Source organism: Periplaneta americana, chromosome 4, assembly GCF_040183065.1.
Source record: "Periplaneta americana isolate PAMFEO1 chromosome 4, P.americana_PAMFEO1_priV1, whole genome shotgun sequence".
Lineage (NCBI taxonomy): Eukaryota > Metazoa > Arthropoda > Insecta > Blattodea > Blattidae > Periplaneta > Periplaneta americana.
Genome location: NC_091120.1, coordinates 143,735,876 through 143,762,176, shown reverse-complemented (window position 1 = coordinate 143,762,176; position 26,301 = coordinate 143,735,876). Strand labels below are relative to the sequence as shown.

General features: G+C 35.4%; 1 protein-coding gene across 1 annotated transcript in view; it reads right to left on the bottom strand.

The window, feature by feature from the left end:
- LOC138698243 (E3 ubiquitin-protein ligase siah-1-like) overlaps positions 1-26,301 on the bottom strand; it is a 78,240-nt gene that overhangs the window by 10,717 nt on the left and 41,222 nt on the right. The window contains exon 3 of the mRNA XM_069824038.1: positions 404-508. Coding sequence (XP_069680139.1) covers positions 404-456 — 53 coding nt within the window. The 5' untranslated portion in view covers positions 457-508. The remainder of the gene's footprint in view (positions 1-403; positions 509-26,301) is intronic.

Here is a 26,301-nt window from a genome sequence, read left to right as displayed (position 1 = left end):
AGTTTAAGAAATATCAACTTACGGAAAACTGCATTAAAAAAAAAAAGGATGTATAAATTACATGCACCAATAAATTTAAAGAAACAATTTAAAGGGCTTATCTGCAGAGATACCTTCACAATGTATATTGTTTTGAAGAGAAAGTTTTGTAATTATTTTTTAAACACAAAATAAAAAAAATCGTATTTTGAGGACAGTGATAATCTGGACGATATCGAATAAATACAAACACTATGATTTTGATGATGATAAGGGTGATCAATCAGAATGAATTGCTGTGCTGTAACGCTAAAAATAATAATAAAATAATAATAATAATAATAATAATAATAATAATAATAATAATAATAATAATAATAATAGTCTAATAATAGGCTAATAATGATAATTTTGACGCTCTTACCTGGGGGAAGATTCTGTCGACGGTTTAGGCTTGAAAGGTTTTGGTGGACCCATGGCTCACAAATGGCCTTTAGTGCGTTGAGGTCCCTTCACAACGCACGCTGTACTAGAAATGAAAGCACACATTCTGTGAAAAGTGTTCTTCTATGACAATACGGATAGGAAACCTCAAACCAGGAAACAGGATGTCGCATCACTTGGGATTTTCCACACATACAGTACACTGTCTCCAAGTGAACACAGAAGATAAATCAAGTGCTGGGTTTAAAGAACTACACGAGCACTATTGAATACGGATTTCGAAAGTCAAATTGAATGATTAATTGCTTAAAATAATTTACGATTTGGATGGTTAGATGGATTGCTTGTTGAACAAAGTTGAACGTGACAAAGGATCAATGGTTAAACGAAAAGATGGGTGAGCTGATGAATAAACATATCGATGGGTGGAAGAGTAGATTGCTGAATTGACGACTGACGGATAGATGTTATGTAGAAAGACTGATGAAGGAATAGTGGAAAGGGAGCGTATGTATTTTTTATTTTACTAGGTTAGGTTATTTTACGACGCTTTATCAACATCTTAGGTTATTTAGCGTCTGAATGAAATGAAGGTGATAATGCTGGTGAAATGAGTCCGGGGTCCAGCACCGAAAGTTACCCAGCATTTGCTCTTATTAAGTTGAGGAAAAATCACGGAAAAACCTCAACCAGGTAACTTGCCCCGACCGCGAATCGAACCCTGGTCACCTGGTTTCGCGGCCAGACGCGCTGACCGTTACTCCACAGGTGTGGATTGTATATATGTGTGTATGTGTGTATGTATGTATGTATGTATGTATGTATGTATGTATGTATGCATGCATGTATAAGAAATGTTATGTTTTATTTAACGACGCTCGCAACTGCCGAGGTTATATCAGCGTCGCCGGTGTCCCGGAATTTTGTCCCGCACAAATTCTTTTACATGCCAGTAAATCTACTGACATGAGCCTGTCGCATTTAAGCACACTTAAATACCATCGACGTGGCCCGGAATCGAACCAGCAACCTTGGGCATAGAAGGCCACCGCTATACCACCTGCGCCAACCAGGCCGACAGTGTGTATTTTTTTATTGGGTTATTATACGATGCTGTATCAACATCTAGGTTATTTAGCGTCTGAATGAAATGAAGGTGATGATGCCGGTGAAATGAGTCCGGGGTCCAGCACCGAAAGTTACCCAGCATTTTCTCGTATTGGGTTGAGGGAAAACCCCGGAAAAAACCTCAACCAGGTAACTTGCCCCGACCGGGATTCGAACCCGGGCCACCTGGTTTCGCAGCCAGACGCGCTGACCGTTACCCCACAGGTGTGGACGACTGTATGTATGTATGTATGTATGTATGTATGTATGTAAATGTATGTATGTATTTTTTTTAATATTAGTTGAACGGCATGTACCATTACAATAAAGGTAATACTACATGCCTTGCTACCTGTATGTTTACAATATAACACATTATGTCTCGTTTCTGTCACTCTCTAGGCGTATGTAGGTCTGTTATTCTGTTGTGAAAATTTGAGTCTTTCATTATATCTATTGCCTACTCTTATCTATCCTAGACTAAATTATCCTAAGTTTACTCGTCTAAATTTATAACATTGACATAATTTATGAATGTATGCACATGTTCTTGCATTATTTTAAGCTTTGTATGTATGTATGTTGTATGCATGTATGTATGTATTCCTTTTTTTGAGCAGCATGTTCCATTACAAATGGAAAGTAATACTACATGCCTAGGTTTACCTTCAAGTACATAATCCATTTACATTATATATTATTATGTTGCCATTCTAGATTAAATATGGACTAGTGTAGTTCATCTACTATGTGTAACTGCCAAGATAATATTGGTCCTTCTTAATCTAACTTATTTTCCTATTCCTAACCTATGAAGTACAAGAATCTATTTACATATTCTAGCATTAAAATATTTACAGTATTTACATATTTACTATCTCTTGATCAGCCTATTTTCAGATAAATTATACCCTCTAATATTGTAGCTTATTTACAGAATGTAAGTAACCTATTTTTGACCCTTATCACTTAATTCTGACTTTTAACCTATCTTCCCAAATAACTTATCCTTATATACTAGCCAGCCTACTGTAGTTGTTCAAAGTCTATACTATTTGCAAACTTTATAAAATATTTTACATAACTTTTCACTAATTTTGTCTTGTCCACAGGCCACTTTCCACCACATTTATGTATAGACTGGATTAGTGTTCTTCTTTCCTTTCCTAATTTCGTACAGTCATAAATGATATGATCCACTGTCTGATCCCCATCCCCACAGACACATGTCGCACTATTCTTAATTTTAAATCGATGAAAATATGCGTTGAGTCTTCCATGTCCGGTCAACAGAGTCGTCAAGTTAGGAGTTACTTCTATCTTCAATTTCAGTCTATCTTGGACACTAGGGAAGAACGCCTTGGTTAGAGTACCTTTGGAAGTAGTTGACCATTCACTTTCCCATTTTCCTTTGGATATGACCGCTAGCTGGTTCCTCACTTCACTCATCGGGACCTTGTCGTAACAGATCTGTAGATCGACGTCACTCGCTGCCTGCTTCGCTAGACGATCTGCCAGTTCGTTACCGTAGTTCCCCACATGAGCCTTGACCCATCCGAAGTCCACTAGCCATCTGTCGTTCTCCACCAGCCGTAGATTCGTTCGGATGCCTTCAATTAGGTTGTTGTGGTTGCTTCCATTCCTTAGAGAGTCCAGAGTAATTTTACTATCAATGTAGATGGCTATTCGTCTTTCGTCTAATGGTCTTTCACCTATTGTTCTTAGTCGTTTTATATTGTCTAACGCTTTCATGATAGCAAGTTGTTCAGCTTGGTTATTTGAACATTTATTGTCTAATCTGAATCTTAGTTGTTGGATTAGTTCATTACTCTGAAATATTGCTACTCCTGCTCCAACTCCACGTTCACTTTTACTGCCATCCGTGTATATTTCATACGTATATTCTGTATTTTGTTCTGTTTCTTTTATGTCGATGAGTTCTGCAGGGTGTGTCCAGTTCTTGTGCTGTATTATGTAGTCAAGATTTAGACCATCGTACTTATGTCTTGTTTTTGCAAAGTACAAGTTTACTATTTCCTCTATCTTGAACAAAATGGGAGTGAGTCCAGTAACAACGCATAATGCTTCATATGAGGTGGTTCGAAATGCCTTTGCAATACGTATGTTTATTAGCCTCTGCACTTGGTTCAGTTTTTTGACGTTGTAATTCCTTTGCAAGGCATCTATCCAAACAGGAGCCCCATACGATAACAAGGGCAGGATTGCACCTTTATAAATGGTTCTTAATGCTTTGTGTTTAAGACCCCAATTTATCTTGGCGGTTTTGGAAAGGGCATTAATCAGGTTTGTGCATCTTTCTGTTACATATTTAATATGTTCGTTGAATCTAAATCTCTTGTCAATGATAATTCCAAGATATATGTATGTATGTATGTATGCATGTATGTATGTATGTGTCTGTACATATGTATGCCATAATTTAAAACTTTTTACATACATACAAACATACACACATACATACATACATACATACATACATACATACATACATACATACATACATACATACATACATACGTACATACATACATACAATAGGAATCATAACATACATATGTATTACCATGCAAATAATAACAATACGGAATCAACAGCGTATTCGACTGTATTTTTTTAACAAACTGTTAATAAAGTTCAATATTTTTTCATAAATAATTAAATTTGTCTCGAAATTTAAAAGCAGACCTGTCCGTTATCAACATGCAGTTTCAGTCATGGTTTTTTGTGATGATCGTTGTCGAGGTTTATTTAACAATAAAGTGTGTAAAGGCTCATTCACAATGAAAATTAAACATAACGTAAGCGTTAACTTAAGAATATAAACGTTACGGTAAAATCAAGATCATTCACGATGGGAACATAAACATAACAGCAAACATACTTGGTAACAATGGAAACATAACAACGACGCCATTTCCTCATATTCTGTCATATACTTCAGCGCTCCACGATTGTGTTCTGTTTGCAAATCACGCAAGCATAACCATGAAAGTTTGGAGTTTGCAAACTTTCATGTTAACGTCTTACGGTAATATTGATGTCAATGCTTATGTGAATCATTGTGAATGATCCCATTTGGTAGCCTGGGCGCAAACTTCTGTGTTTATGTTACGGTTATGTTTAATTTTCATTGTGAATGGGCCTTAAGATTTGCTGATGATATGGCGTTGTTAGCAGAAGAGGATATGATACTAATGGAGCTAAATTACAGCTGTTTGCATTTATCTTCATTCCGTACTGCTCACAGCTGGTTGGACCCAGAGCAGGTACGGGAGAGGGAGAGGCAAACAGAGGACGCTGGACCTTGGACTCATTTTGCTGACATTTATCATCTTCATTTCAGACGCTAGATAACTATCGCAGTAGATAAAGCGTCGTAAAATAAACCAATAAAGGAAACTTTTTAATACAATTTTTAAACTGTTTAAAATTTCCAAGTATTTTTAAGTATTATATTATCATAACAAGTATTACAAAGTGAACTACAAGAAGAATATAATAATAATAATAATAATAATAATAATAATAATAATTTATTTATTTAATCTTATATGTTGGAAATAATGTTCTTCAAATAACTACTGGTACATTTGTATCACATGAAGACTTAACTATAGCTCAGTTCATTGTAGGCCTACCATATTTCATGTACCGGTACCAATACTGCAACTGATACTGAAGCCTAGGCAAATCGTACGATTGTAATGGACGGAGTGACTGTGAACCAGTACTTTTTTTTTTTGAAAACTTCGGTTTCAACTGCTATTTTCATTATACTATTAATCCATGTTCGCCAATTATTACCGGTATTTCATTGATCATGTATAGCCCCTGTAGTGCTGGATGTTTTCTTGGAATTAGGCCTATTTGTTTCCCATTGGACTTAATCAATATAGAATAAGTCACTGAAACACACATACTCGTATACAGAGTGAATAAAAAGAAGGGACAAACTTTCGGAGGTGATTCCTGACATGAAAAGGAACAAAAAGTTCATAATAACGTATGTCCGAAAATGGATATTTTTCAAGGTAGATGGCACTGAAGACACAATTTTTGTGTTGCAGATTGTGTGATTTGAACAAAGTTGGAAGCACAATGGTCCGTTATTCGTTCCAGGAGCAAGCCGAGATGGTTTTCGTTTACGGTCAAGCACGTGGAAACGGTCGAGGGGCCGAACGGATTTACCGAGCTACGTACCCAGATGGGCAGGACCCACAACTCACAAAAGCTTTGTCCGTGTAGAATGTGAGGGCCGTTTCCACGTGCTTGGCCATAAACCACGTTAGTCACGGACCCAAGGAGAATCGGAAAAGAATAGGGTACTAACCTTGCTAATTTGGCCTGGTTTCTTTTCATTATTTCTAGAGCTGCTGTACGTTTCCACGGTCGTCCACTCTTCCATAATATTACGTTTACAAAATGCTCAATTACAGCCGCTAAATTCATTTATATTTATAAAAAATAACACAACATATGTAAGATACTCATCCATAACCCTATTCTACACAACAAGAAGTGGACAATCGGGAGGGAAATACTTACCGGTGATTGATCCAGAAGCGCTATAGAACAGAACTCAGAAGATTCAGTGGATTATAAGACTTTTGACGGAAACTGTGATGTTTGTCGTCAGTTTACACAAGCATAATGTAAGAAATGTGAAAAATTAACCTCTGAATCGTGTTCTACGCAGGTAACCGCATGTGACTATAACGATATCTCAAATGTTTAATGTTTTGGAGCACGTGACTTATGACTCTAACCGATTGAAGTAATGAATATTTTGCAACGCTGTTACAAGACGCGTGCTTCACCCTAACCCTGAGCACCGCGGGGACAGGGTGTAATGTAGTTTCCTCGTGACTGGCCTCAGAGCTGCAGGGAAGAGTGTTTCCGTCTGTTGGCAAGTGCTACTGAATTTACTGCCATGTAGCATTTTTTTCTAGAAACAAAAACAGATTTCTTACAAAATAAAAAGAAAAAGTGACGAAGGAAGATTCTATTCCTTTTATCTTAAGAATTCAATGTGTGAAGTTGCTGTTACTGAACACCTTCCACCCTGTATGAAGTTTCGGACCACCATTCACAGTTGAGATGCAGCTCTTTGCTTGTTTCATTCTCTTGAACTGAAACAACCCAGAACTCACCACGTGGAGGTGGCTGCATGTCGAGTTCCGCCCTGCTCATCCCAACCTCCCTATCATGTGGGCAAGCTCATACCATTCTTCATTCTTTGTCATCTTCAATTAATGTCCATACTCTTCGACTTGAATCAATATTTAGGTTTCCATTTCATATCTTTTTTGTCTCAATTTATAAAAGTCGCATTATTAAGATATTCCAGTACAATATAATCAATCACTGCATGTCAGTGCAACGAAAAATATTAATAAATGCTTGATGTCATTCTTTTTGTCTGTCATTTTTCTTCTTTTTGTTGAATCGTGCGTATAAATGTGTATACGATATATAAAGTGTGAGATAATTCTCGGTACGATGGATAATATTTTTTGACATGAATTTAGTAACTTTTATATCTCGTTTCTCTATTTCATAGTTTTCTTTCTTTCGTCCACTTCGTCTCTATCTTTTATATATGTATTGAAGCTTCTCTCTTTCTGGCCTTGAAATACTATAATAAATAAATTACATTTGAATTGGAAGAAAATACGGAAACCAACATGTTAGGATTCACTGTTAATATTTCTACCCATTCCAATAATGAGTATATTCCCATGGGATGTCTATCCGGAAAGGAGAAGAATCCGTCTACTAGACTAGGATCTAAGGCAAATGCCAAAAGTGGAACCCCGTTAAAAGTAAAGTAATGTGTCATTTCGAAATGGTGAATTTGCCACCACACCTGAAGAGACGTTAAAGCACTTGATTAAAGAACTTCTCTCTGGTCATGATATTCCACAAAAGGTATCAGAAACAAAGAACAGAAGAGGATTACAAAACAGCTTAAGTTGAATCCTATGAAGGGATTAAATGAGCTATTTGCAGATTTTAGCCTTAAAATGGCTAGAGGAGGATGGTATATATCCAGTCTTACAATAAATTCTGATATTATCAGCAAACAGATTTTAAGAATATTTAGATCCTGCATTGTAACTGGATACATTCCAAAATCCTGAAGGAATGTGAGGATCGCAATCATAAAAAGGCAGGAAAAAGCGACTTTATCTAAGATAAAAGTTACCGACCGATTAGCCTGTAGTATTTTATGTTAAAGTCAGTGTAAAAAAATTGGTCGACAGATGCGAAATAAATGCCTTGAAAGCGCATTCAACTCATGATAGACAATATGCCTTTCAGCCTGTGAACTAGGGTCACAGTGGTTTTCCTGGATATCGAAGTAGCATTTGATAATACATCGTTTCATTCTGTATGTCAGGCTACAGAGAGAAGAGGTATCGAAAACACCTTACTCTCAGGAAATTGTTAAAGCATGTCTTAATGACAGCATGTCTGTCACAAGAGAGTGCCCCCAGGGGGAAATATTATCATTCTTACTGTGGTGTCTAGTGATAGACGATCAGGCCCATGCAGATGATTTAGTTAAATATTATCTCTGGGTGTCATATCAGCATGCTATATGAGCTTCAAAATGGGGGCTTTGAGCAGATGCGGGTTTGATGCATGAGGGAGAAAATAAGTGTAAATCCTAATAAATTCGAAATGGTTTTGTTTGCGAAGAAAAGAAAACTAGGAAATATCTACGAGTTTCCTTATTTGATAAGATCCTAGTATTAAATCATTTAAATATTTAGGAGGAGTAATCCTTGATGCAAACTGATGAGAATCGTGAATAAAATACATGTGGTTTGGAAAGAGAAGAGGCACTTCAGTAGTCTTTATATCTGTCATCGATATGCGAAAGGGGACACGTCCAAAATAACAAAGTGTTGGAAAATCGCAAAAAAAAAAACCATAACACATTAAAAAAAAATAAAAATGTTCATGAATATATTTCCATAGCGATCTAATTAGAAAAAAATATAGGAACAATTTAATATGTTAACTTAGTTATAGTATTTGCGATTTTCAAACGCTTTGTGATTTTGTACATGTCCCCTTTTGCAAATCGGCGACAGATATGAAACAACGAGTCAAAGTCAGGATAGCAGAAGAAATATCTGAAAGAAGTGAATTAGGGAGAGAAGTACGATAAGAATACTGACAGCAGTATTGGATTAGGGATTTATGGCGTAAGACCCAGTGATAGAATATCTATCCCCGTTGATCAATATACTACCGATTCGCAAGCTGAGCTATTTATGTTAGATTGCGCTCAGAAAGATCTAAATAGATCATGCGAATGCCTGAAAGTCTGGGTGTGCCAAGTGCGCACAGAATCGACTGTAGGCTTGTTGAAGAATCCAGAACTGGCCTGGAAACCCTATCCAAATGTCCCAGGACACAGTAAAATGTATGACAATAACAAGCCGACCTATTGGCCAATCAAGAAACTTCCATTCTATGATATGACCCGAAACCCTGTGTTAGAGTCTCTAAGTGTATAATCAAATAAGTCCTAAAGAAGAACCTGATGAAAGGCTTACTAGGAGTCTGGAGATCTACACCAGCCATATAACATGCTGAACTCCTTATTGAAAATGTAAACCAAATTCAACTGAACAACTTTTGGCATTGGAAAGGAAAATTTTTAAGTTGGTTAACTTGAATTTTGACCGGACACTGTCATCTGAATAAGCACCTACATATGTTGGCCTTAATGATGACTCAACTTGAACGAAATGTAAGTTATCACTTCACATTTTGCTGGATTGCCCAGATCTAAGCCAATCAGGTATCGTTATCTCGGGAAACAAACATTCTATCTTCTGAAGAAATTAATTCCAATAGCACAGCATAACTGGTAACACATTGCTGTCTTGTGAGTTGATCTCCAGCTTTTGGGGTCCACGAGAGGCTATTTGTGTCCAAGTGTTACAGCAGTAATCTACACCCTTAATTTGGAAAAAGAGGATTATATTCCGTTCAGTTTTTGCACAAACCATATATAATTCCATATTTTCTACTAGTTTTGAGCCAATTCTTTTCTCGGTATGTGTCTTGACTATCTGAATTCCGTAGATTTCCCTTAATATGTTAGTAGTTTTTACATTTTTTATATAATAAATCACCTTGAGTTTTCCGTCTGCCCTAGAGATGTACATTTTTACTAATCCTTTTTGTTACATTTCAAATATGATATTTTCGTTTCCTATATTAGAGCTGGGGACGGAGCGAGTAGATCCGTTGAGTTACTTGGTTCTATCGGTTTATGTGCTTGGCAGCGGAGCACCGAAGTTACTCGGTTAACCGTAGCCGTTACCGGTCAGTTCAAACGTTCAAACAGAGTTCTCGTGTTTTACTTAATTTTGTAGCAGACAACAACGTAGGTACTATTGTATTTAAATATTTTCTGCTGCAGGACAAATTATTTTCTTATCCCCAAGGCGGGCTGAAAGGCCACTAGTATTGAAGAAGAGTTCATTCTATTATATATGACCTGTCAAGTGAGCTTAATGAACACTGACAGTCTGAACATATTACTGTACATAATAATAATAATAATAATAATAATAATAATAATAATAATATCATCGTATTAGAGTGTTTGAATAATATTAAAATATGTTAAAAAAAGTGCATTATGTTTTTCTTCTATTTGTGTTTATTGGATTTGTGTTACCTCATCAGTCATAATTTTATTTGTATTTATTTCTACGAATTATGTTACCTAATTACTTTAATTTATCAATAATATTACTCTTCACCAAAGAGAACATGGTTGTATTGAAGGCTAGTAATGTTATAAAATAAATAAGCATTATGTTCTTCAGTTTAAGATTCCACATTTTATTAATTACCATCCTGTGGGCAAGAGATCCCTGGGCAGACAGTTCAAGCGTTGGTAACAGACCGTAACGGGCCACTAGGCCCAATACATGCAAGGATGATGATGATGATGATGATAATAATAATAATAATAATAATAATAATAATAATAATAATAATAATAAACTTCTTAGTCAAATGCCTGCCAGGGTCAACTCGATTCAAAACAGTTGTAGATCAGGCACCGAAAAGGAAACATTTCAATTTCATCGTGTGCCTAAAGTTGAACTGGTTTTTAATTAGTTAATTAATTTATTTATTTTCCTTGTTAAAGAATGACTTCTCGTGAAATTATACTGCACCTTTCTCTCTTATGTATATAAAATAACAAATAATATAATTAATATGGCCTCAATTTGTAAGATAGTTTTCATTTCTCAAGTCACATTAAAAAAAACAGGGTGTTATATAAGCGGACATACAATTGTCAAGAGGTAAAACATCTTCCAATATAAATTAAAATATATATGTATATTTTGATTCTTGGTACGACCGATAGAGAGATAAACTTTTGCTCATGATGACATCCCAACGGGTTCAGACTGGGAACAAGGGAATTCTCTATTTATCGTCAGCTCTCTCTGAAGTTCAGATCAATGTGGCACGTCATTCTTCATTCGGTGTTCATGGTGCAAGTTAATGGTTTGTTTTGAACATTTCTTGAATGTCGACGATGTCCATTTTGTGAAGTGTAATACATACCTACATCCCATAGAGGGTTGATCTCTGCACCTCCCGGACACTCATTTTCTGTCGCCCTCCTGATGCACATGATGGGTCGTTAGCAGCTAGTATTTTTTTTCTGTCATAATTGTTATAGTTGGCGCGAGCGTTTTTGGCGTGTGTCCTAGAATATAGTGCCCAGTTTGTGAGCATGTTGCTAGTGCAGAATGGTACCAATTCCCATACACGACACATCAGCAATTTTTCAAATACAGTTGTCAGACTGACTGCGGCAAAGGTAAAACACTTGTACTTGACGTTCCCATTACTTATTTCACACGCCAAAAACGGTGACGCGGATTGTAACACAACACTTTCAAATGAGCCTTACCAGAGACTGAACTTGCGACTTCGCACTCAAGGGGTTCCTTGTGAATTAAAAGTAGTTTGTGGTGATAGAACATGCATCCCCGAATAATTACAACGAAATTTCACCTTGCAGGATTTTGTAAGAATGCGTTTTTTTTTTTCATAATGGAGGAAGTAGATTCTAAACCGGCCTAAGTCAAAAAGAGTAGTAATCAGAAAAATGGCAAAAAATAATAAAACAAATTTCACGACCCTAGTGCCTGCATATATTTTTTTACTTGGTTACTTAACGACGTTGTATCAACTATTAGGCTATTTAGCGTCGATGGAATTTGTGATAGCAAGATGGTGTTTGGAGAGATGAGGCTGAGGATTCGCCATAAATTACCCGACATTTGCTTTACGATTGGGAAAAACCTCGGGAAAAACCCAACCAGGTAATAAGCACAAGCGGGAATCGAACCCACCCCCGAGCGCAGCTCTGGATCTGCAGGCAAGCGCCTCAGCCGCTTGAGCTACGCCGGTGGCTCCTGCATATTTTATTTCATTATTTACTGACTTACAAATGGCTTTTAGAGAACCCAGAGGTTCATTGCCACCTTCACATAAGCCCATCAGTCCCTATCTGGAGCAATATTAATCCAGTCCCTACCATCACATCCCACCACCCTCAAATCCATTTTAATATTATCCTCCTATCTACATCTTGGCCTCCCCAAAGGTCTTTTTCCTTGAGGTCTAACAACTAACACTCTATATGCATTTCTGGATTCACCCATATGTGCTCACTTCAAACGTCTGGATTAATTGTTCATAATTATGTTAGGTGAAGTGCAGTTCTGCGTTGTGTAACTTTCTCCATTCTCCTGTAACTTCATCCCTCTTAGACCCAAATATTTTTCTAAGCACCTTATTCTCAAACACCCTTAGCCTCTGTTCCTTTCTCAAAGTAAGAGTCCAAGTTTCACTAAATAAGTAAGTGTTTTTCAAATGGATTTAGTCGATCTGGTTGTCGAGTTGGTATAGCGCTGGCCTTCTATGCCCAAGATTGCGGGTTCGATCCCGGGCCAGGTCGATGGCATTTAAGTGTGCTTAAATGCGACAGGCTCATGTCAGTAGATTTACTGGCATGTAAAAGAACTCCTGCGGGACAAAATTCCGGCACATCCGGCGACGCTGATATAACCTCTGCGGTTGCGAGGGTCGTTAAATAAAACATAACATTTTTTTTTTTCAAATGGATTTAAGTCAACACTTAGAAGAGTGTGGAAAATAAATTTACACAGGTATATATGGGCTTGCAAAGGATAAATATAACGTGAATAGAACATCTTTAAAATTTTTGAGAAGGACCAAATGTGAAGTCCTAAATCATTCCTTTCACATTTCCTCACACGCTACAGTTTCTTAGTGAACTCGAGAAGTATAGATAGAGGCAGAATTTTTCAGTGAAATGACTCTTTTTGGTCCCCCTGTATTGTCGCTAAATGTTGTCGTGAGACGTAAGGACGTAATGAACTTGAGCAAACAAGAAGCAGTATTTTACGCCAGTATCATCGAACTCCAGTCGTGGAACGGTGTTTCCGCTTCTGAACCGTTAATCGAAAGGTATAGCCAGGTTAATAGTAGATATGTCAGTAAAAATAAAATGATGTCCCTGTACAACTATACTGTACTAAGTGAATGAAACACATCATTTATAAAGAAAGTGATACCCCGAAGAAAGAGATTGAGTGTGACATAATAAGTTGGAATTGATCTTAATGGTATCTTTAGCCTTATATAAGTAATCAATAAACTGATCAAAACAATGTTATAGTACAAAGCAAAGTTACCTTGGTAAATGTTTTAACTGTAACTAATATTACATAATAAAACTCTTACCGCATTATGCTTTTAAGGTGATATTGGTGCGCAACTTCCTATCATCATAATATTAAATTATTTTCTCGAATTCTGCTGAAGCTATACAGCTGACGTATTACCAACGCATGGGCGCATATCTTCTTTTTATGATGTAACAGTAGTTGTTTTGTTAATTCATTTCCTTACAAACATTTTCCATGCAAATACTTTCAAAATCTTAAATACACTATCTTCAGTAATACATATTTACAATATATTGGATTTACGAAAACATTGTTTCAGTACCTGTAAGGCTACTAAATAAACATACCTGGAAATTTCACTTTTCTGTAAAAAAAATTGTGAAAATATTCCTTTTGAATGAAAAGCAAACTTGTGAAAAATGAGCATTAAAATTAAATTTTGCATTCTTATAATGCACTTATACTTCTCAGACAAATCTAAAAATTAACACGGATACAGTTTTAATAAGTTCTCTTCCCTTTATCTATTGAATCAGTGCTGGTCATCCTTGTATATAGTTCGACCAAGCGGCATATACTACCTCTTTCGTCTGTCTCTTTCCTTTCCGCTGTAAAGCGCTCAGGCTCTACTGAGCTCTAAAGCGTGCGCTTGCGCCTATGGGCATCAGTTGACATGACTGTATTAGACTATCGAAGATCACGGTTACATACAACTTGAAACTGTGTTGGCAAAATATTTTCTTTCATTATACCGTTATAGGGTGAACATAATTTCGATTGTGTTCGGGTAAAGGGGGTTAAGTCATTTTTTTTTTGTGCAAATGGAGTTTTGTTCCATAGTTGAATACACAAGTTAAATTCTACAAGTGGAGATGCAAGAAACAAACCAGTACTAGCATTTGACGTCTTTTATTAGTGTATTTGCAATAATGTTCCGAAGTTTAATTTTCATTTATCTCAAAATTAATTTTGATGACTTATTTCTCTTTACCCAAAGACCATTGATTTAATCCCGGCTTAAATTACGATTTTACCCCGCCGCAGATGTTAACATACAATGAATGAATATGCCACCAGTGATACAAACATGACAACAGAGAGAGCAATTGAATCGCCTAGACTCAAAATGAATTTTCTCCAAATTATTAAATATGGGGTTAAGGTATGTTTCAGTGTAGAATTTTGCAGGAAATGTGATAAACTGCTCGTTTGGTGTCAAACTTCAATTTATCTGCCTTAACTTTAGGGGCTAGCGGAGTGGTAGAGGACTAGCCTTGCATTCGGGAGGTCCGTAGTTCGGTCGCAGGGTCCTGCAATCCTGAGGTTTTTCATGGTTTCGACAGTTATTTCCAGGAAAATGCCGGGATTGTACCTCTTGAAAGTCCAGCCATGGACGGTGATCCTTCTTTTAATCCTTTCATATGCGTGAGTGAATGCTGTGTAATAGATTTAGATTTTATTTAATAATAACATATACATAAAAACGTTACATTAAAATACCCCGAAAGAGCAAAGCTCGTGTTCGGGGACAGTTCCGTTACATAGATACACATACTTTGTAGACAAAATACTTAAGAAAAAAGCTCACATAAAGATGATAATGAAATTAGTAAATAATAATAACTGAGTGAAAAAAGAGACGATGTTTAGATTGATGGATTAATATTAAATTATTATTAGTAGTATAATTAGTGAGGTCATGTTGATATAGTAACCAAGATAAAATAGAAAAATACACTTAGGATAGAAATAAACTTGTTTTACAATACATGGTACAGAATATATATACAGGGAAGTCTGTCATATACATTTTTTAATTCTGGATCTGAAAATTTCATTGCTTAAAGTAGTCAATTCTGGATGAAATTTTATTATCGAATTATATAGACGTGGACCATAATTTGTACTGTGTAGTAAAGCAGCAGATGTGAAATATTTAGGTTCAACTAATTTAAGAATTTAATTTCGTCTTGTATTATGAGCATGTGGCTGAGCTACAAATTTCATTCTATTTTTATGATAGAATTTCATTAAAGAGTATTTATAAATTTGGTCAATTCTAAAAACATTCAATTCGGAATGGATCAAATTTGTTGGATAATCCAGTCGCCTTTTCAAACATTTTGATTATACGTTTTTGCAACATAATTAGAGGGAAAAGAGCAGTTTTTGTAATGCCTCCCCATCCAGTAATGTCTTAAATGTTTGTGTTGTGCCGGAGGTGACCCTGGCATTGAGCTCATCCTTCATCCGGGGAAACTTTCCATGTTCTTTCGTGGTCAAAAAAGTATGTATGTGATCCAATAGATTAATTTCTCTCCAGACAGGTCGCAGCCCTATAAGGCCCGGGTGGCGTGAGTCGTATAAATTAACCTACGGCTCATGCATTTTGTCAAGACACTCCCCCACTCTTCCTACAGAACTGCGCACGAGATTGGATGAGTCTACTTACAAATTATAGGGGAATGGATTAGTTTTTGCCTTGAACTCGGTAGACACACGCCTGACTTTCCCTTCTACTCCTACCGCCTTGACAAAAACGTTGTTCCCGTACTGCACATCGCGAGTGTCTTGACAAAATGCATGAGCTATAAAAGGGAGAGGTTAAAGTAAAGCTGCGGTTTGTTTACGGCGATCATCGCCGGGCGCACATCGCTGGCGGTTGTCGCGGTTGTCGCCTGGGGTTGCTAGCAGTTAAAATGAATGCGCACGGTTTCTTTACTGCGATGGTCGCCAACGTAGATCGTTGGACGCGACGCAGATCGCTGGAAGTCGCTTCTGAAGCAAATTCAGGACGCACATCGCCGCAAACATGTTCAATAATCGCTATTTAGAGAAGGCCATGTAGACATATTGAATCGAGTTATGGCAGTAAAACAAATGAGAATTGGCAGCCATGTACGGTGATAAAGAAACCACTTCCTGACGAACCCTGTCAGCGTTTATAATCGCCGCCGATGTGCGTCCGGCGATGTTCGCCGTAAACAAACCGTAGCTTAAGATTAAGAAAGAAAGAGCTTTAGTATTAAAATCACAGTTTGGAGTTTAAATGCACTAGTTTTTCGTCTTTCCTGAAAAATCAGATACTTGGATGAAGTGCAGTTTGATTCTAGGCGACTCAGTTATTCAATATTAAGAACAATAGTTAGGGTCTACACTAGTTCACTTCCAACCATACAGCACAAAGTTCTGTAATTTCATAATATTGAGGGAATCACATCAGAAGGGCGTATCAACAAATGCAAAGTTATTGAAATATTTTAATAGAACCTATTCATGTTTGAAAACAATCGTTTGAGAATTACAGTGGGCATGAGGAAGAATCAAAGAAGTACCCTGTTAAGTAGACGGTCGTACATATTTTTTAAATGTAAAGCTTTTTATGAACTTCGCTACAAACATTTAGATTTTCACGCAATATTAATATGATTAGCTTTCGATTGAGACATCACACAACCTCACAGTATGTATAGTTTTCATAACATTTTCTGCCACAGTTAAAATTAAATATATAGATAGATGGATCATATGAGTTCACTTCCAACCATACAGCACAAAGTTCTGTAATTTCATAATATTGAGGGAATCACATCAGAAGGGCGTATCAACAAATGCAAAGTTATTGAAATATTTTAATAGAACCTATTCATGTTTGAAAACAATCGTTTGAGAATTACAGTGGGCATGAGGAAGAATCAAAGAAGTACCCTGTTAAGTAGACGGTCGTACATATTTTTTAAATGTAAAGCTTTTTATGAACTTCGCTACAAACATTTAGATTTTCACGCAATATTAATATGATTAGCTTTCGATTGAGACATCACACAACCTCACAGAATGTATAGTTTTCATAACATTTTCTGCCACAGTTAAAATTAAATATATAGATAGATGGATCATATGAGAAAACGAAGAGGAAGGCAGAAAATAGGAAAGATTGGAGAAAGTTGGGTTTGCGTTAAAGACCTGACCTTGGGCAGAACACTAAGGCCCAATTGTATAAAACTCCCTGACTAAAGATCAACTTTGATCGAAGATCGAAAAGTGAACCGAGTTCAGACACTTCTTCTATTGTATAAAACTTTTATGCGATCAAATTACTTTGGTTCAAATGCAATCTAAGTTCACGTGAAAAGGATTTGGCAACATCGCTTAAACAGGTGAAATACGTGATGCGCGGACCATGTTATACAGGTTTGTTCAGTGTTGCCAATCTAGCGACTTTAACTCTTTTTCAACAACAATTTCTTTTAACTTTTATATTGCTGAAATAGGGATTTAGTGACCTTTTTAGCACCCCATAGTGACAAAATTTTAATCTTTCTTTGTTGATAATGAGAAATCTAGCGACTTTACAACTACTTTTTGGCGACTTTCCGTACACTCTGTTGGAGACACTGGTTTTTTGTGCAATGCAAATAATGGCGGACAATAAGACGAAGGTTGACTGTTCTCCGAGTTGTTATCATGTTATGGTGTTTGATACTGCTAAACATAATAAAGCTTTATAAAACGACAATTTTCGTTTAGTAATACAGTTAATTGAAAATTTATGAATGTACCTATCATATCCATTAATAATTAATGGTTGTTATAAACATAATATAATTACAGGTTATGTTATTTGATACTGCTGAACACGATAGAGCCTTATAAAATATAAGATTGTTTGTGTATTAAGGCAAGAAATTGAAAGAAATATATATATAAATGTATCTATCATATCTATTAATATTAATAATAATGGATATTTTATTTGCACAATCTGTCACTCGTATATTTCAAACAGAAAAGAAATAACTGAACTTGGATCATCTAACTTAATCGGAGAAATTTCTTCAGTCAAAGTTGACTTTAGTTTGAGACAAATTAATCTCAGATTAGACTTTATACAACACAAAATTCCAAGTTCAGCTGAAACAAGGATCAATTTAACCTCTGATCTAAGATTAAATGGCTTATACAATCGGGCCTAAATGATTGAATGAATGTAAACTTGAGTTTTGTTGATGAGTCCTTCTGGCATGATGTCCTCGATATATTATGACGTAACAATCTCAGTATTCCATAAAATATATTTCCAATTATTAATTAAAATCAAATAATATAATGGAGGTACTATGTGTGTGAAAATATTACAATCTTCTGATAATACTGTTTAGTAAAATGAGGTTTCATACGACTTGATATTCAATAAAATAACACAATAACTATAGCAAACATTTAATAAATAATATAGATACATATTATATGGATTACAGTTCTTGTTCACCTTTCGGTTAATTATTAACAAGAAACTACAACTTATTCCAACACAAAATATCTTTACATATTTTGAAACTACGTAACTGTTGCAACAATTACTGGGTGAACAGTATACAGCAGAACTCGCGCGGTCTTGAGTCCCTTACCTTCGCGCGCATAGCCAACCTGCCAAGAGCCGTGAAATCTGTTCTGCTCTATATTGTTCACCCAGTATTTAAAATTCAGTGAGATAAATAAAATAATTAAAACCCCAAAAAACGTATTTTAAAGAGAATATATTTTAAAGAGATGTATGGTACTGTAGTTTAGGTAGGAATACTAAAACTTAAAAGTACACTGAATTACAATAAACATTATTGTAGTATAACATTACTTGCGAATACAACATCAAAATAAAAATTAGGCTGTAAGCAATTATTAGTAAATATTTTTACCTCTCCCACTGCGTTCAATATGTGCTATTACCTTGCTTTTTAAGGAAGTAAATGGATTTTTCCGTGATATTATTTGTTGTTACTGACGACGAGACATAGACCTGAGTCACATTATTTCCCTAAGCCTAAGTTAAAATAGGTTTCGTTTAATAGTCTCATATCAACAAACAAAAGAATACTAAAAAACTCGACGTCCTTCCCTACAGTTATGATAGTAAATCATATAAAATGAAGAAATATATTTTTATTGCGTAAAATGTGAGAGCGGAAAAAATATGATATGCAAATCGTGAGTTACGTAGAATTTGCTAGTCTCAGACTATTTAATTGACGCCCTTCCTTGACTAGTAAAAACTACTTACTTCCCTTAATATACCGAGTGTAAAGGGTATAAGTACCGTCCTTTCCACTGTCGTTGGGGACGGTCTACAGGATCAAAAAATGTCCATACAACATAGGGTCAGAGCAAGACAGTTTTCCCAGAAAAAAAAATATTTATTTTGTTATTTTATTTACGTTATACTCTTTATATCGTTATTAAAAATACGAAAACAGTAGATATATCTAGCAAAGCGTTAATATTAGTTTAAATAAATATTTGTGATTTCTATTACGTTTTCGTGAAATTAAATAAAATTGCATGCTTAAATTTGTTAATATTCTGGCATGAGAGACGTGGCAACGTTCAGCAGTCAGTACTCTGCACAGACGTAGGTACGAGTCAGCTGAGTTCAAGCCAAGCTCCCTGTCCATAGCTCTACTGAAGCAGTGACCAAAACTCGAACTGCAGTGATTACAAGCGACGGACAGCTTTGAAGTAAGGAGACGGAGAAAGATACTTGGCATGAAAATTACAATCAGTGGTGGTTCCTGCACTAACATCCTGATCAATCCCGCGGATAAAAATCTCAAACTTTGCTGTATCAATTTGCTTCTTTTTTTAACTTCCTCTTGAATATAATTAGGAATTTTCTGAATTCTTCTCTCGATACTTGTTCGAGAAATTCGTAGTTTTTCAAAATTAAAAACTTCTTATGAACAAGTTATTTAAGCTATTTTAATCATTACTCTTTTGCGAAATTCTACTCCATAAAAAGGTTTTAGAGCACGAGATATTTCAAACCCCATTAAGTACATTTATTTATGTCTTCTTTCTCTTCCTGGCTATGATTTAAGACTGATGTCAATTCCTGGCGTTTAACAGTTTGTTGGCACATAATATTGAATCTATTGTTCTACAATATTATTATTACATGAATAACTAATAAATAGTTACCTTCATCTAAAGATTAAGAAGATTAAAATTGATATAAAATCTAATAATTTTAACCTTCTAGGGAGAAGATCTAAAAATATTAATATTCATGCACGTACAGAAGAATTATAGGAATACATACTTAGTGGTCAATAATAATAATAATAGTAATAATAATAATAATAATAATAATAATAGAGTAATATACATTATTCAACGTGGCAATTAATGTTTCTATATACTTCTAATTGAACCGTTGAGCAAGTAAACATATTACATTTTGTCCGACAGAACAACAAAAAAAGTTCTCATTATTTACGAAACCACCTCTTACTGCTTGTAGAGACAGAGTTTGCAGGGCGACATGAACTCGCCACTGCTTGCCTTCAGTACATGAATAAAACACACAGCAATGTACAGGAAACTCCTCGTACCCGTTTGAATGTCTGTGATCACACGATGTAATCACTATACCCGCTTTGGTCACCGCTGCTCTACTGCCAAGCGGATGGCAGTTCAGTACAGGGTATACGATAAACAACTTACAATGTCATTCACAGTTTAGGAATATCATATGTTATTAATTTATGGAGAAAGTCGTCGTAATTCAAGTGAGGCAAGAAGGATGCACCGTCAACGTTTTCCTTAGAGAAGGTTACCTAATCGGCGAACTTTTGTAGCAGTTTCTCAACGATTTTTAGAAACTAGAAATCTCTTACCCCATTTCGACAATCACACAACCAGAAGTTTGTTTAAAAATACACTGCTTTACGGAAGCGGGAAAGATTAAAATGTTGCATTAGAAAAAAAAGTTCATGTCATTTTGTGCAGAAAACCATTGTTTGTATTTAGACGTACAATTAAAAATGGAGCAATATTGTTACATAAAATGTAAATTTACCATAATGTTCTATTAATGAGATTGAAAGTTTGTATTTGCTGCGCGTTTTATGTAAACAACAGTATTGTCATGGTCGCTCCTGCATTAGAACAGAGCATCTGTTTTGTACCGGTATGTCTGTACACGTTGGGCTGTACTGTGTACTTCTAAACCTCCTCTCCATCCAGGAACGTTGCAAAACGTCTAATATTGTAAATAATTAGTTAAATATTGCAATTAGAAAAAAAATGTAAGGACATTTTTTCTTCGTTATGACATTAATAATCATCAGCTAAAATAATGGGACTTATACCCCTTATACTCTCTATAAATAACTATTACTACGTTCAGAGTTACAAATACCAGTTTTAACAATAATTTGAGCCACCGGCGTGGCTCAGTCGGTTAAGGCGCTTGCCTGCCGGTCTGAAGTTGCGTTCGGGCGCGGGTTCGATTACCGCTTGGGCTGATTACCTGGTTGGGTTTTTTCCGAGGTTTTCCCTAATCGTAATGTGAATGCAAGGTAATCTATGGCGAATCCTCGGCCTCATCTCGCCAAATATCATCTCACTAGTTGATACAGCGTCGTTAAATAGCCAAATAAAAAAACAATAATTTGTTTATGTTAATATTTAATACTAGCCATACCCGCGCTCTTCGCTGCACTTGTTATAAATTAATGAAGGGTACAGAGAAAAAACGGACAGAGTAACAATTCTCATAAGGGTGACATCATTTAATTTCGTATATTACTGCAAAATTTATGTGTTTTTGTTATCAAAACTGGTAAACAGAATTATCACCACGGATACAGTCATACTTTCCTACTTTTTTCATTTGGAAGAGCAATAAATTTTGCAGTAATATACTGAATTAGGTGATGACATCAATGTTAAGAAAATTGTGACTCTTCATTTTTTCTCTGTACTCTTCAAGTACTTAAATCTGTTATATTTCCAAATACAGCTTTGTTATTGTTAGTTAATAATTAATTTATTATCAGTTATAAATCGTTTGCTCCTGAATTACTTTGAAACTTGTATTTAGAACTATGAATGTAACTGTTATTACCATGCAATAGGTTATGGAGTTGTTCTATTAATTCTACTTTTAAGCTTGGTATTATGTTAGACCTAACAGCGTCTGAAATAGAATATATTTGTAAGAATTGAAGGTTGTTACTCTCAGCTGGAAGAAGGTTTTGTCACCAAACGATACCATTTGAAGTAAGGTGTTGTACTGCCCTATATTATTTAAAACGTGTGTTGATAACGGATGTACTACTATAAGTACCTACCTAAGTTTTTAATTGGTTGTGAGGGCTCTTGAATCTCAGGAAGAAAAACTTTTCCAGCAGCGCAACGTATTCAAGACTAATTTACAAACATGTTATACGAATTATTCTTCCAATGAAAACGGATGCTCCCTAGACCAAATAGTCGTTTTTCAATTATGTAATTACTTCATAGTTTCATCTGGTATTGTATGACGTTACGTCTGAAATACCTATGTTGTTAATTGTTTTTATTGTAACATTCGGCCATAACTGACCGAGTATATAAGATCTCGCGCTCAGAGAGGTGGAGTTCGGGGTTTGAGATGGCCTACAAACCACAAGTCATGCTAAAGATGTTGGTTTGTTAATTATTCAATATGGAATATTGTGCACTACATAGAACTGTTACCCATTAGGTATATATTACCGTAGCTCATTCAAATACGTAATTACTTAATATGTGCCGAGTCTATATTTGTAAAATTATTCCATCTCTGGCTTTCATTATTTCATAGAAACACGCAACGCAAATCAGACATCAAATTTCAGTACGGTACCTCCAAATAGCATTAAATTTAACTGAAGTATGTATAGTTAATTATTAGTTTCGACAGTATATAAAGTTTTCTGGCGTAGTCCTACCTTATATGCATTTGTGCCCAGTCCTCGATTCACTTATGAGCTTCTGTAATGACATAAAGCCTACGTACATCTAATAATAATAATAATAGTAAACTGCCCCCCCCATTGAGGGTAGCCCTTACGGACTCAGTATATCCTCAAAAAAATGATTATACATATGTAAACATAGATATTAAATTTTAAAGAAGGGAAACAAAGAAAAGGGCATGAAAAATTACAATTGCTATTAATGTGGCACCATGTGATTAATTAGGATTTGACAGGATTTTTTTAACACAATTATCACAATGTCATCCCTCAGAGATGTTGGCAGAGCAAACTGCCGTCGAAATTCTTCGAAAAAAGCTGGTATAGTCCCTCGAGCACCTATGAGCAAGCCGAATACCTCAACGTGAATTAAAGCATATTTCAGCCTGAAATAGTTGACTGTAGGCTCATAGATCGACTTCTTCTCAAGGTGAACCTCGGCTGACTGATGACATTCTACTTCATAACGTATCGTGGGGTACACAATGATGCCCTGTTTACTGTCAGCATTGTACGCTAAAATATCTACTCGTCTCGTTGACCCATTTTCAGCTAGACAGGAGATTTCTTCTTCTACTATCCAGCCCTTAGTTCTTAATGCGGCAGCAATTTTGGATCTTACAAGATGATGTCTAGAGTTCCTCAAGAGCAATCCCTGTTCACAGAATTCCAAGACGTGTGCTAAAGTTTCAATCTCCGGGCAGCCATATCTGCACCGGGTACCGTCGAGAGATCTGCCGGGAACGGAAAGAACAGCTGCTAAATTTGCTGTCATTTTCAGGCTAGATATCCATTCACTAGTCGAAAGTCCTTTCTTGTTTGCAATCCAAATGTTGGCGGCTGTTACTTCGCTACACTTTCCAATTATGAAAGAATTATTTAACTCTATTAAATAGTGTCTTGAGATTGCCTCATACTAACACACAAACTTTCTTTATAATGTAATAATATTAAAATTTAGTATATTATAAACACATATAATATCATCCATATATTAATCCGATTGTTGTCCAAGAACTCCAAAGAAGCCTTAAAAAATGCAGAGTCATTTGTTTTATCTTTATTACTCGTATATCAATTTGACGTGGCCATGATAATAAAAACATTGTTATTTTAAAACATATATCTCGCCATATGATAATGCAGAATTCCTGCACGGAAATATTATGTACTTCAGTACATCATAGTAATATCAAATACCTTACTATAATAATACCGGACAGCTGTATATTAGCAGCATTGACGAGAGTGCGAAATATTGCGGACTTGACATCTAGGGGAGAGGCGTGGAATTACGTCCACAAATACAAATATTAATGTAGCGGAAATCGGACTATCGTTTAAAACGAGAGGTACTAATGTGAAATAATATACGATACACTTAAGAAATGTTGAAAAGTACCGTATTTAATGTAACATTATTTTATATCAAAGCTGCATATTATGAGAAATATTGCATGCTTCATATTATTTTACGTAATTAATTGTTGCGTATTTTTTCTTTGCTTTAGTGAGACAAAATTAATTCTGACATTAAGAATGAATTTACAATAACGCTTTATATACCCATTGCTGACAACTGCAAAGATAAAAATGGTAGTAATCTGATGCTTGTAGTAATTAGTAAAGGCATGTGGACAACAATAAAACTTAATTTGCTAAAACCTTAAAATTTGCCATATATTTTAACTTCTACTCATTTATTAGGCCAAAATAAAAAAGCTAATTTTTATTGTTCTATCAACACAGAGATAAAGGCATTAGGCCTAATAAAGAATTTTGTTGACTGACGTTTTATGAACTCTCGGAAATCGGAAGTACGATTTGGAGCAATTTTTAATGCTGTAATTGTAGCAATTATAAACAGCACACATACACCCTGACATTTTAACACAGTACTAATTAATAAAACTATTAACTAGCCCAGCAACAACATACATTGGAGTTGATTACAGCTTGTTTCGTGAGTATTTCCACACCGGCCGCCTAGGTAGCAGCACCAGCGTCGTTCGCGCGCAGATCTGCTAGCTGTCCGGTATTATTATAGTAAGGTATTTGGTAATATTAGTCCTATCAAAATTTTGCATATAATAAAACTTATCGGAACTCGTTTTTAAAGAAACTTTTGTTATGTAATATTTTTCACAAAAATCAATAATAAGCGAGATATTTGGATTTATTTAAGGCCCCCTTATAACCTCTCTTTTAAATAAAGTATTTTGAATGACATATAGCCTATAATCATACAACGAACTTAATTTATATTCCAATTTTCATGTAAATCGGTTCAGCCATTATCGCGTGAAAAGGTAACGAACATCCAGACAGACAGACAAACATACAAACAAAAATTAAAAAAAAAAAAAAAAAAACTATTTTCGGTGTCAGGATGGTTAATTATACATGTTAACGCCAATTATTTTTGGAAAATCGAAAATTACCAGAAAAATTTTGGTTACAGATTTATTAAGATTAGAGCCCGGATTATGTAGCCTACTGAAGAACAAGTTACTGTACAAATTACCGAAACGTGCATGAAACATATAATTAATACAAATGAAATATTGAAATGTCACTGGGTCCTGACTAGCAAAGAAGCGAAAATATTAGGAATTAATTAAACTTTTTAAATTTAGGCCTAGTTGGAAGAATACAAAATAAAAGAAACTGGTACTGGCACATACAAACCAAGGTATATAACCGATTACCGAAGGTAATTCTCAACTATGAACCTAGAAAAAAGAGTGTTAGAAGGTTTAGAACTCGCTGAAAAGACGATATAAAAATCTTTGGATTCGGAACATATGATTTGGTCTAAACCTTGTGGTCGAAAAAGAATTTCCTTCCATAACTAATTCCAACATGACCATGATATACAGAATTGTATGTAAAAACAAGTGGACTCATTTCATATAAGGATGCAAACAGAATTCCATGTGATTTGTACTTGTGTAGGTACAATTTCCACACTTCAGAAAACTTCAATAAATTGTGAAGCGATCATTTTGTATCCTAACATCCTAAGAACTTCTTTGTATAAAATTTTAACATTTTAAGGGCGGTGCAAATCGCCGAGCAATTGCTATATTGCATTCATAAAAATCCATTTATGTCTGTTTTCATCGACAGATTTTCTGGATGAAGACATAGTCTTTGCCGAAACGAGATCTCTTTGCAATCTGTTGGGTAACTTAGAAATC